This window comes from Heterodontus francisci, chromosome 16 (genome assembly GCF_036365525.1).
Source record: "Heterodontus francisci isolate sHetFra1 chromosome 16, sHetFra1.hap1, whole genome shotgun sequence".
NCBI classification, from domain to species: domain Eukaryota; kingdom Metazoa; phylum Chordata; class Chondrichthyes; order Heterodontiformes; family Heterodontidae; genus Heterodontus; species Heterodontus francisci.
In genome coordinates, this window is record NC_090386.1 from 90,865,088 (window position 1) to 90,877,739 (window position 12,652).

At 37.7% G+C, this 12,652-nt stretch overlaps 1 protein-coding gene across 2 annotated transcripts in view; it reads left to right on the forward strand.

Annotated features, from left to right (window-relative positions):
• Window positions 1–268: 268 nt before the first annotated feature.
• rbm39a (RNA binding motif protein 39a) overlaps window positions 269–12,652 on the forward strand; it is a 47,644-nt gene continuing 35,260 nt past the window's right edge. The window contains exons 1-3 of one of the 2 annotated variants that reach the window (XR_010976592.1): window positions 269–611; window positions 7,319–7,388; window positions 10,121–10,170. Coding sequence is in view for 1 of the 2 variants with exons in the window: in XM_068048626.1 (XP_067904727.1) it covers window positions 7,335–7,388; window positions 10,121–10,170 (104 nt within the window). In the remaining variant the exon portion in view is untranslated. The remainder of the gene's footprint in view (window positions 612–7,318; window positions 7,389–10,120; window positions 10,171–12,652) is intronic. The other variant, XM_068048626.1, reaches the window with a different exon arrangement.

The window sequence follows — 12,652 nt, forward strand, 5'->3', positions numbered from 1 at the left end:
GGAAGGGGGGGGGGGGGGAGGGAGGAAGGGGGGGGGGGGGAGAGGGAGGAAGGGGGGGGGGGGGGGGAGAGGGAGGGGGGGGGGGGGGGGGAGGGAACCCACTGTATCCTGAGTCTTGTTGGCAGCAAGGCATACGTCACTGTGGTTGCCAGTGCGACCTGGTTGCCATGGAGTCAGTCCGCTGGCGCGTTATGAACGTGACGTGACCGTCCTGCCCCTGCTGTGCGTCTGTGAGAACCCCCGCCAGCCGCTGTCGGAGTGGACGCAACCGGCGCCATTTTTGTTGTCGCTTTGAGCCGTCGAGGTCGCTTGTTTGTTAATGTGTCCGTGAGAGGAAAAGAAAGTACACGTACACACACACATTTACATATATTTAACGAATATAAAGAACGACGATTCTTTAAAAATATTTTAAAAAGCTTCTTTGCCTCGCAGATACGTTTTAAAAATATATTAAAAAACCGTGAGCGAGGGCCCAAGGGCGGAAGAGATCCGGATCGCAGCAAGGCCTGAAATCCAGGGATTTGAGAGGAGAAGAATCAGCAATAGGCCGAGGAGAAAGGCTTCCAACGTTCAGATTCGACCGGATTCACACATTCTTTCATTTTAAGGTAATTTTACATCCACAGTTTTTATTTACCAACCTTCCCTGAGCGTGTTATTTTAACGTTATGGAACAGGCCTCGGTTGACTCCACAAGGAAACCAATCTATTTTTATTTCAATAAAGGAAGCTAAAATATTTCAGTCGAGGTTGTAGCGATCAAATTTAAACCGATAAGCGAGTTTTTACTACAGAGGATTTTGTTCTAGTGAACTGTTTCCTGTTTAACGTCGAAGTTATTGTGCAACACACTTGGCTGGGAGTTCTCTCGGTTTCAGTACAATCTGTTACTGCGCAAGAAGTTTGATATTTTCATATCCTGATTCTCCACCCACCCCATTTGTAACGAAAAATAGTCTAAATCGATCATCTCGGAAATGTGCAAGTCCCAAAACACAAATACTTTTATGCAGAGAGTTTTCAGCGGATTGAAAACCCCACTAGAATTAAATGTATGTTTCACAATAGTTTTTTAAAAGCTGGATAAATATTTTGGTTGGGTGGAAGCTTTGGAGGAAATGGTAGGGGAATGGCAGTTACAAGCCAAAATAGTTCTCTTATGTAACGTGATTCTAGGACTGACAAATCTTAGAGGAAAATCAACTCGAACTATTCTTTTTGACAGTCCTGTATTGTGCTTTGCGGGGTAAAGGTTATTCCAGAGAATATTAAGTTGTAGGAAATTTTTATACAGGTGTGTTTATTGAACACGATCCAGGGAAACTAAATTTGAGAAATGTGATCTTATGAACAGGTTATTCTTAACTGGTGTTTGAATTGCCTGATTTTTGATTTAGGACAGTTCACAGGAGAGGTTTTTGTTAAATGGTGAGCAGTTTTTGAGAGGAGGCATGCAGTTTTTTAAAGGACTATTTCGGGTCACGTTCATATTTTAAAGAATAAATACTGAATAGTGTACAACTCTCAAGGATGCACAGGGTAGCAGTCACCCTGTTGCCATTCTATGCATGTTCTCAAGTTAGACACTAATTCCAAGGTGTCTTAATTCTGAGAATCCATTATAATACCACAAAATTGTTAACTGAAGCTCATTTAGGTCTTAGTTTTGAACTTTTTCAGGTCTCTTAAGTATGTCCAGACTAGTTAATGCCTGTATAAGTAATTTCTTCAACCAATGAAAGAAGTATTTTGCTGTTGATTGAAACAGTTCTGTTGTGATCAAAATATTTTTTAAAAGTGATATATTGGTTTTGAACAACACCTAACTTTACATTAAAAGCCAGATTGTGTGTTAAAAATGGATGTAGATTACCCACTGAACATCAGAGCTCAGGTGGTATATTTGCTTTTATTCTTGAAAATATGCTCATTGGGGCATGTATAGTTTGAAAAGTAATTTTTTTTAAACAAATATAGTTTTGGGCATGCAAGGGCTGCTAAATTGATAAAATGGCATGTGAAATTTCAAGCCTTTTTGTTTTGCAGGGTAGGAACAGGAGTAGGCCATTCAATCACACAAACCTGTTCTGCCATCTTATCAGATTGTGGCTGACCTGTATCTCCACCCAGCCATCGCTCCATATTCCTTAGTCTGGTGGCCTCTGGTGTAGGGGTAATGGATGGGCCAGACCAGTTCCGACCCAAACAAGACTCCCAGAAAGCCAGGGCCTGGCAAATCTGAGTCCCAAACTAATTCCCAGGCCTTCTGTGATTCAAAGGGCCCACAGCTTTTCTTTCCTGTGTCACAAGTCATTCAATTTGTGCTAATTATTTATAATAAAACTCTTGCATCTAGCATACACCTTCCTGTCGCTTTCATACTTGCTTCCTGTAACAGGAACCACAGGAACAGGAGTACGATGTTCAGTTCCTGAAGCCTCCTCTTCCGTTCAAATCAGATAGTGGCTAATGTATACCTCAACTCCAGCTACCTGCCTTTTCTATATCTCCTGATAAGTATCAGTCTTGAAAATTTTAATTGATCATGCATCCGCAGTATTTTGAGGTAGAGTGGTCAAGATTTTCACTACCCTTGTGTGAAAAAATGCATCCTGATTTCACTCATAAATGGCTATGAAATGATTTTAATATGCCCCCTTATTCTGCATTCTCTTACCGGAGCAAAGTTGCTCTTTACCATATCAAATCCTTTTATCATTTTAAAAACCTATATTAGATCGCACCTCAGCCATCTAAACTCAACAGAATGCAAACCAAGTTTATGCAACCTGATCATAATTTAACCCTGGTGGTTTCTGGTGAATTGGTGTTTTGCCTCCATATCTTTGCAGAGGTTTCATGCTCAAGACTGAATGCAGTACACCAGATGGGGTGTCACCAAGGCCTTACAATTGAAACATTGTTTTTCTCCCCTTTGTATTCCTGCCCATTTGAGATAAACGTCAAAATTCCATTAGCCTTTTGGACTATCGTTTAGTGGCTGGTGTACGTGACACTTAAATCTTTTTGCTCCTTCACAGTTCATACTCTGTCACCATTATGAAAATAGTCCAATTTACCTTTCTTGGGTCCAAGTTGGAAGACCTCTTGCCCACATGGAACTCCATCGGCCATAGCTTTTGCTCATTCATATACTCTGTATATACCACATTGTAACCTCCTGCTCTCATCTGCAAACTTAGATATGCAACTCTTTATTCCTTTATCCAAGTGATTAATATATATGAAAGGCCAAGGCCCCAGTCCACATAACTGGGAAGCACCATCTGGCATGTCCCTCCATTCAGAGAACTGTCACTGCATTCCAACCAATTAACAAATGCTATTGTCAAGACTACATCCAATTCCATGTACTTTTCCTTTTGCTAATCTCCTGTATGGAACTCTTATCATACTTTCTGGAAGCTTATATCAACAACATCTATAGACACAATATGACTATATAGAAAAATTTCAGCTAGATTAGTCTGACATGACCCTTCACAAATCTATGCTGACTCTATGATTGGCTCATGCTTATCTCTCTCGTCCCTGATATGTTCCAATGACTTGCCCACCACTGAAGTTAAAGTGACAGGTCTGTGGGTAATAGGTTTTTCCATACTTCTCTGCTTAAATAACGGAGTGACATTTATAAATTTTGCCATCTAGAGAGCTTTGCAAAATTGACTAAAGTACCTACAATTTCCTCCACTATTTCTTTTAATAAGTTGGGTGAAAACCATCAGATCCTGGAGACTTGTCTACTTTTTCTCCATTACTATTTTTGTACATACTAAATTCCTTTGTACCTGTATTAAATTCACTAAGTTCCTCTCCATGACTTTTTTGAGTTTCTTTGTACTGCTATTTTGTCCCCTTCCTCTGCTGTGAAAACTGATGTGATTAACATTGTTAATTGTATCATTTGTGTCTTGTCTTTTAAGGGCCCATGTTTCTCCTTTTCACTCAATACCTTCATTAAAAACCTTTGCTGTTGGCTTTGATATTTTTTGCAAATATTTTCTTTTTGCCCGTTACTTTCTTTGTATCCCTACGTTACCATTAATAGCTCTCCCAGTCTGATGGATTTCCACTTTTCCTTGCATTTATGGAACATTTTCTTTTAGCTTGATACAGACTCTTGCCTCATTTGTTGACTGGCATCATTGCCTTCTAGGGGTGTGTACTGGTTTTGTATCATACCAAATACTTCTTTGAATACCAGTTTTACTACTGTTTGCTCCTGCTAAATATGTGATTATGCTAATAGGCTTTTCTTTTTGATAGATTTTGGGTAAATTAACAAACTTGTCAGATGGAAAAGCTAACCAAATAGATCCATTAAATTGGTCAGGTAAAATTTACTTTTATTTCTGTTCAGTTATAATTTTTGACTTCAATTGAGGCTGGCTACTTCAGGACAACTAATTTTAAGAGGGCCCAAAAGATCAATGTATTTAAGGCAAATAATTTATTATGTCAAATGTAACTTTCCATTTTTCTATCTTCAGAAATTAGTTGTCTCATCCGTGATGCGAACAGTCTTTCTGATGTCTTTGAAGAATATTTAACGAGCACCAATGCTGTATCAGCGTGTTTGGACAAATTCTAGTAGCAGGATTCTGTCTCATTTCATATTGAAAATTGTATGCCTATGAGGTTTAATGAATTGTACATTGCCATGCCAACGCTGATGAGGCCCAGGCATAATTTTATTTTGCCCTTGCTGTCGTAAATGGAGAGAGTATGTTAATTTATTGAACAAATTCAGTTTTGTGTGGGAAGGTCCACAGTAAATACTTACATAACTTTCCCATGATATTTGTTTTAGAAGATCACCATTCTATGGATTTAAGTATCCAGTTTTAATAGACCCCGAGAATAATACCCTAGCCATTTTTCTCTGAAGGCCAACACTGCTATTGGAAGAAATGAGTGTTTTTCTTTTTTTTTAGAAATCTAAATTGTGCAAAGAAAAATGTTTCAGTATATGTATGCAAATTACATATAATTCATGTAAATGAAATCCCGATAGAATCAAATTATCATGTCAGGTATTTCAGTAGGTAGATACCGTGGAAGTAAACTGCTATCTAGGGGATGTCAGTTGATTTCTCCCAAAGTTGTGTGGGTGGGCGTTGGAGGAAATACTATTCTACTTTGCTGAAGAGGAATGCAATGTGCAGAATGTTAAGAATCGTTTTGTACCTATGTATTGTAGATTCTCCTGTGTTGACAAAGGAGGGATGATTTTCCAAGGACTGCTAACAAACCCCTCAAAAAATCTGCATTATATGTCCCTATATTTGAAGGATAGAGCCCTAATTATTGCTACAGCTTACACTGCAAAATCTGAGATAGTACAAGTTGTGTAAATCTATCCAATTTTATGAAGATTTCACTAAGCAATTTTTTTATCCACCTAGGTGGGTTGTGTGTATCAGAATTCCACTTGTAAAACTATTCCTTTATCAGTTCCTCCTGCTGTAAAGGCCAGTTTTGGAATCAGTTAATTCTCTGTTTTAAGAAGCAGTGGCTGTCATTTGCAGCAGTTAAATTTGACGCAAATTATCCATGTTTCTTTTCGCTAGAGTACATTGTTTTCTCTAATGCACAAGTAAGCTGGAATTTTGCAGAAGACTTATGATAAAAAATTAATAATGGATATCACACATGGGGAAGAAATGATTAAAAATAGAGACTAAATGGAAGTTGGAGCCTGAATAATTATTCAACGCATTTCATATCAAAAAGTGAAAATTATTTTTATTTCAGCCTAAGGTAAAATTTCCTTGAGACTAATTACATGAAATGGGAATTTTTCATATAATTGAATTAAAATGACCATTCTTAAAATATCAATGTAGATATATCTTTTGATACAATCCTTTTAACAGTTGTTAAATCAATGAAATATGATGAGTAAGCGAACAGTAAGTGGCCAAATTCCCCATCACATTAAATATAGAATCTAACTTCAACTTGGAGAAATCTTGCGTGTTACATTTTTCACTATGCTGAAACTAATTATCTATGATTTAAATTAATTTTCCTTATTTAAATAGCTGGAATTTAATTTTATAGTTCCTGACTTAAAAACCAATGGTCTTGCTAGATCCATTAGAGTTTAGTGTCAGCTGGCCATACACAGTGACAACCTTTTTGTTCTAAATGTACCAAGCTGCAGTGTAAGAGATGAATGAAATTCCCTTAACCAGAAAATGTCATGCATTTTCTGTCGATGTTTTAGCCTTCATATGTTTGCCATAGTGGTGTTGGTTTGTTCAGCTGACTGTTAGCATGAGGTGCTACTATCATTCACCAGTTTAAGAAATCGAAGTAAAAGATGTGAAAAGGCTACAATTATCAGGGCTTTTTATACTAGAGTACTCCAGTTTTTGATTTAAAAAGTATCATATTTAAATCATTCCAGTTGCATTTAGTACAGTTGTGGGGTGGTTTGTCTTTTTAACTGATTTTTCTGGACTATGTTGTATATGAAGTAACTTATCTTAAAACTATATTCTTTGGCTTAGACTGTTCTGGTATTGCTGAACATGTCTAATTTTTGTGTGCCATGTGTGATGCTTTTATTTGTCACTTTTACAGTTTTTGTCTGAAAGCTGCTTCTCCTGAGATCCTTAAGGACACCAGTGGCACCATCTGTGTAAACAGGAGATTTCTTAAAACATTTACCTAAAGTTTTCACATGAGGAAAACTTTACTACTGTTGCTTTAAATAGAATCTGCAGCGAATGTGCATTATCTGGCAAAAATGTTATACACTAAGTCTTTCTCATTTAATTTTGCTTATTGTACCTTTTTAGTGGGAGGGGAGGATGTATGCAGTATTCAATTACTTTTTGCTCAATCATCAGATCAAATAAAAACTAGATTTGAAGTTCCAACTTATCTGCTAAGTAAATTCTCTCATCATGAGAATGTTATACTGAAAATATATATTTCATAACAGACTTGGCTGCTTATTTTGTGACCTGTACGATATAGACACAAAAATAAAAGCTTTAATTAGATGTTTAGGCCATTCCAGAAATGCTACTGTGGGTTTATCTTTTCTCTAATCCCCACAACTTCCCTCCTAAATCAAAGGGGTGAACATTCTGAAAAAGTGCAGTGTACCATGCAAAGGACAAAATGCTTGGGCAAGAGAAGCGGGTAGATTTTAGCTAACAAATTAGGAAGAACATCCAAGCATATTTAGTCACTTTTATTATAACCTATTACAAAACATTTTGATTCAAAACTACTTCCGTATTCTTAATTGTCCCTGTTCCTCTTGTGTGTTTTCCAGGTGGCAGTCAGAAAAGATGGCAGATGACTTGGATATCGAAGCAATGCTCGAGGCACCTTACAGGAAGGAGGTGAGGAGCAATGGCACTCACACAAGTCATAAAATACAGAACAATATAGCACCATTTATGAAACTACTGCTGTGCTATACTCATTGAATATCACAGTTCCATAACCCTTTCATTTTAATATTTACTGCATATAGAATACAGATATTTCACTACATTTAAGTAAAGCTTTTCTTTACTGTTGAGCTGGTTCTGCAACTAGAAATGAGATCTTTTTTTGCAGTAGTTTCGATTAGAGTGATGAATAAATGCCCATCTATCTCTTTTTGTAGACTTGCCTAGTGATATCACATCTCTACTACCATGAATACAGCTTTGATTCCAGTCTGAACTATCAAACAATAAGGTAGTAATTGCGTGAAGTATCGCTGTTCTGTGGTACCCTGGGTAAAAACCCAAAGCCCAAGAAAAGATGGCCTATTCTTTGGTATAGCAACAAGGTGAAAGTACGGTTTTAAACAGTAAACTTATTGCATTGTAGTATCAAAGAGTAGATGAATTGTAAACAACAACAAAAAAAATCCATTATTTAGAGCTTTTAGAAGAGAAACTAATTCTGCATGCAAAAAAAGTTTCACAGAACCTAAACGTAAACTATATTGATCTGTTAAATTTTACTTTCACTGTATGTAATGCATTTATACTATTGATACAATAAAGTTCTACAGAAAAACACGGCCCTGTTTACACAGAGAAATCAAGATTCACGATTGGAAGCTTACAAAATGGCTGGTTTTGCAGTCTCATGCAGGCTGGGTGTAGGAAGCTCAAGTGGTGGGCCATTGAACCACTGTTATGCAGTTGATTGTTAATTTCAAGTAAATGATAATCCAGAATATGGGCTAGAGTAATTGTCCAGAAGATAGACGCTAATGTATTTGTTCCACTAAATTATTTTAAGATTCCCCATCTTCTGACCACTCCTTTGCTGCAGTTGAAACTGTTGGGAGCATAACTGTCGAGTTTTGGGTGGCCTGCAAACTTTGAGGGTTTATCCCGATTGTTAATAAAGCAGAATGTAGTTGAAATAACATTTTGTTTTGGTATTTTTAAATAGTTAAATTCTGAGCTAAATTGGTAAATTCATTGTCTAGGAATTGTTATGCAGACGCTGCTCAAGATATTAACAAAAGGAACATAAAGAGATAAATTAGTATTGTGTTAGTTGGGCTTCTAGTTGCCTGTTCTTCAGTAGATTTTAAAATAGAGCCTGTGTAAGCCTACAAAAAAGTAATCCATCTAACTTGTAGGCTTGAAGGCAAATTTTAGGCAATCTCTGTGCCAGTAGGTAGTGCGCTTGTTGCATCCGATTGGTGTTTCGTTGAACGAAGTGGGATAAATGTAGATGCACGTGAAAAGTGTATCTGAAACAGACTCTACAAACTACAGAACAAATGCATAACGTCCTTCATCTGTTCTAACACAATATTTTGTTTTGACTAGCTCAAGGCTTGACGGTCCTTCCTTCTGCAAATTGCCTAACACAGTATGCTATTTACGTCATTACACACACATACAGGTGTAAGGGAGGAGCCTTTCTAAATCTAAAATGAAAAGCCCTGCCATATACTCAGGAATTTCTTTTTGCTGGAAGCTTTTAAGTAAATTGCTTTTACAGTACAGTCAGAAAACATGTGCTTCCTGTACAGTGTATAGCACCGAGTTTAACTCTGGTCATATATTCAATTTTCTGATTGTTTTTGGTGAGGAATGGCATCTAAAAGTGTATCTGTCACATGGTTATAGTAATGCAGATTTTAGTGTCAGTTTTTTTTCAAAGTGACAGATAATTCTGCAAACATGCAAATTAAAATTATCATAAAGCTTAAGACTTTCCAGGGAGCAACTGATACCTGTGGAATATGTGCCAACATAAGTTTGGGAGGGGGTAAGAAAGAATACATCATTAAAAAAAAACACACTTGGGTTTCACTGTATTTGTTGGCCAGATTTACATTTGTATTAGTAGGAAACTTCACTGTGCACATAACTAAGCATATGTGTTCAGTTTTTAACCTCATAGTATCAAGTATGCTTCTGTAATCAGTGGGTACCATAACCTGTCAACTTCATGTTTTTTTTTAAAAGGCAGCTAGTGCTTTGAAAAATAGATTGTGATGTGATACGTCAAGCTTTGCCGCTGCAAAATAGTTGGATTGTGTTTGAATAGTGTTTCTTTCATTTTACCTGGTTTAATATAAATAATGTTCCCTGTGTAAACAGGACCACATTTAGGGAATGATTAGGCTGAACTGGTGGATTATTGAAGACTTCAGATTTCTTGGGAATCGGCGTTACTAAGAGGTGTGATTCCCTGTTTGCTTCAGGGCGAGATGTGTGAGAGAGGTGACTTCAAGCTCTTACAGTCGCACCCTTCCAGCACAAATGGGCGAAGACGTGAGGAACAGGACTGGTCGCAGGAAATCAACTGTGGCTTACAGCTAACACAGCCACACATGTCTTAGGCACACTTTTAGCACTGGTACTGATCGGTGTGTCAGTAGCAGCAAGATTATCTCCTATCTTCCTAAATTCCTAATTTATAAATTATGTAATTAATAAAACCTAATGTCTATAGAAGGGTCCGTTTCAAAGAAACTTTAGAGTTTCTTATATAAGTAATATTTTTTTAAATGATTATGTTCTATATTTTCTTATTCCCTCTTCCCTTCCCCTCACGACTTGCAAAATGTTTCCCCTTCGTCATTCTGATGTTCTTCTGTCGACCTGCCTAGGATGAGAACAAATCGAGCAAAGCCAATGGACAAGAGGAGCGTAGTAAAAAGTAAGTGAATTGCAGTGTGAAGAGCTTTTTTTTTAAAGTAAAAGATTTGGTGTTAATATATTTCAACTCTGATGAAGTGGTCATGATTCTATTTTGAAGTACTTCACTAGGGTGGATGCTAAATATGATTTGTGCCTTTTTAATCCAGTTTTGTAAGAGCAGATGAGCTGTTCGACATTATTTTCATCTGATACTTTTCAAATCTAGAGAAATCTTCATACGCTTTCCTCTTAAACAGCAGAGTGTAAGAGCTTGTGGAGTAAAATCCTTCATAGCAAGAATTTGATACAAGATGCTCTTTATCTTCACGTGTACTGTATTGATCATCTTCCTAGATCGAACTTTTGTAAATTTTAGCTGTGATGGTGAAATACTGCTGTTTCTCCAGCATCGGGAATAGTTTTATTGTTGCAATATTCATGTGCAGCTAAACATACATTTAAAACATGGATTGGATGTAAAAAATTTGCAGCACTTCATTTCTGCTTACCCACTCTCCACTAGTGTTTCTTTCCTCTGTGCGCTGTTTTGTATTTTTAATATTGGGTAGAAAATAGGTAAAATTGATCCAACCCATTTCTAAACTCTCCTCCCACTTTGAGGCAAGTTTAAATTATTGTAATTGCTTTACACCTTTCTGTTCTTGGCTAAGTGTGGTGAAATATTTGGCAAATCGTTTGCACTGGCTGAAAAACAGCTTGAAAGGCTCCTTGTTTCAGCCAATTGGAAGCCCAAACTTGGGAAACTGACATGTTTCCTTTGTATCTCACTTGCATGCATACTTATTGGCTGCTGACTATGACCGCATCGGTTGAGAAATTTGTGTGGCACTCGGTACCCGGGGTTGAGGGGAGGGGTTGTTGGGGCTAATCTACTGCAGTGAAATGCCAGCAAACTGCATGGAGTTCTGCAAGTTGCTATGCAACATTTATCCAGTGAATAACTAGATGTTCCTAGGTTTAATCCTGGTCTAATGGATTGACGGAGACTGTTAGAAAATAAGAGCAAGAGTAGGCCATTCAGCCTGTCGAGCCTGCTCTGCCATTTAGTTAGATCATGGCTGATCATCTATCTCTCGCCACTTTCCCGTGTTATTCCCATATCTCTTGATGTCAGAATATTGGTCTCTACCCCAGGTTTAGGAATGTGAAAATCAGCCAGGACTCTTCATCCCAATCCATATCCTGCAACCCCTGCTAAATATGTGCAAAGTTGGGTGTTGAAAGGGTTGAGATATTGGCAGCTGTGAGCTTGATCCCAGTGCTTCAGGAGGGATGAAAGGAAAACTGGCAAGGAAAGAGAGTGAGAATAAATGTATTTTAGACCTGTTGACTGTATTTCCAGTGATTCTGTGCCACTAAAGGTGTCCGGTGGTTGTGGTAGTTCTTTGTACGCAAAGGAGACCACCTTTATTGGAAAGAAGATTAATCTTCGTTACTGCTAAGGATAGTACACGAGTGTAAAATTTTCGAACAGCCTGACTGGGGTTGACAGACTGTTATGCTGTTAACTGTTTTTCCAGCTGATATTGCCATTTATCGTTAATTGTGTGGTCTGCTGTGAAACCTTACTAATTGATGACATTGATATGGCATAACTTGGGGAATGGTTGGCCTAGCCATCTTTTTTGCTGCTCTTCTGCTTTTGCTTACTCACAGTATAGAATACCTTGTTGTTCTGGAATCTTCCATGCTGATGGCTTGTCCACCCAGTGATTTTAGAACACTCGAGCATATTGTAATTTTCTGGAGGGGGTGGTTGTTGAATATGACAATTGGAATATCACCATTTAGAAGGGTAATGGTGACAGCTGCCCTATATACTTCAGTGTTCTTGCAAGTTTGGCTTCGTGATGGTTCAGTTTTTCAAATTTGAGTTCCCTTTTCTGTTCAGAGCACTTTATCAATTAGTTCATCACTTGGCAACATGCTATCTAGATAACTACGTTGGTTGGCATTTAATTTAGTATGATGTCATTTCCTGAAGATGATTTATCAGGCTGTTAAAACTAAAATTGTTTACTAGTTAGCTAGCCACTGCCACTCTTGTGCAGTCACCTACAAATAAAAACTGAACCTGTCATCTTTTCTGCAAGCTTTGTTAAAGCTAGTAGTCTACTCAAGTTGAAGCCCTTCCCATGTGTGAGGAAGCATATGCAAACATCTTTATCACGGGGTCTTTTTGTGTCATGAGGAAAGGCCCAGAGAGGATAGATGAAAATTTTACAACTTTTTGACTCATTAGTAATGGCAAAAGACTCGGGCAACACTATCAGTGATCACCCTACCAAGCATTCCATTGTGGAGTTAACATGCAGTCTAGCCAAATCTCTCTAGGCAACCAGATCGGGACAGCAGTTTCCACGGACCCAATTGGCTGATCATGACAAATGCCTTGATTGGGTCATTGATAGCAAATGGTGTTTGTTATGCTGATAACTAAATTTTTTTGAATATCAGTGCTTTGCTCTGAAGCCACCTTG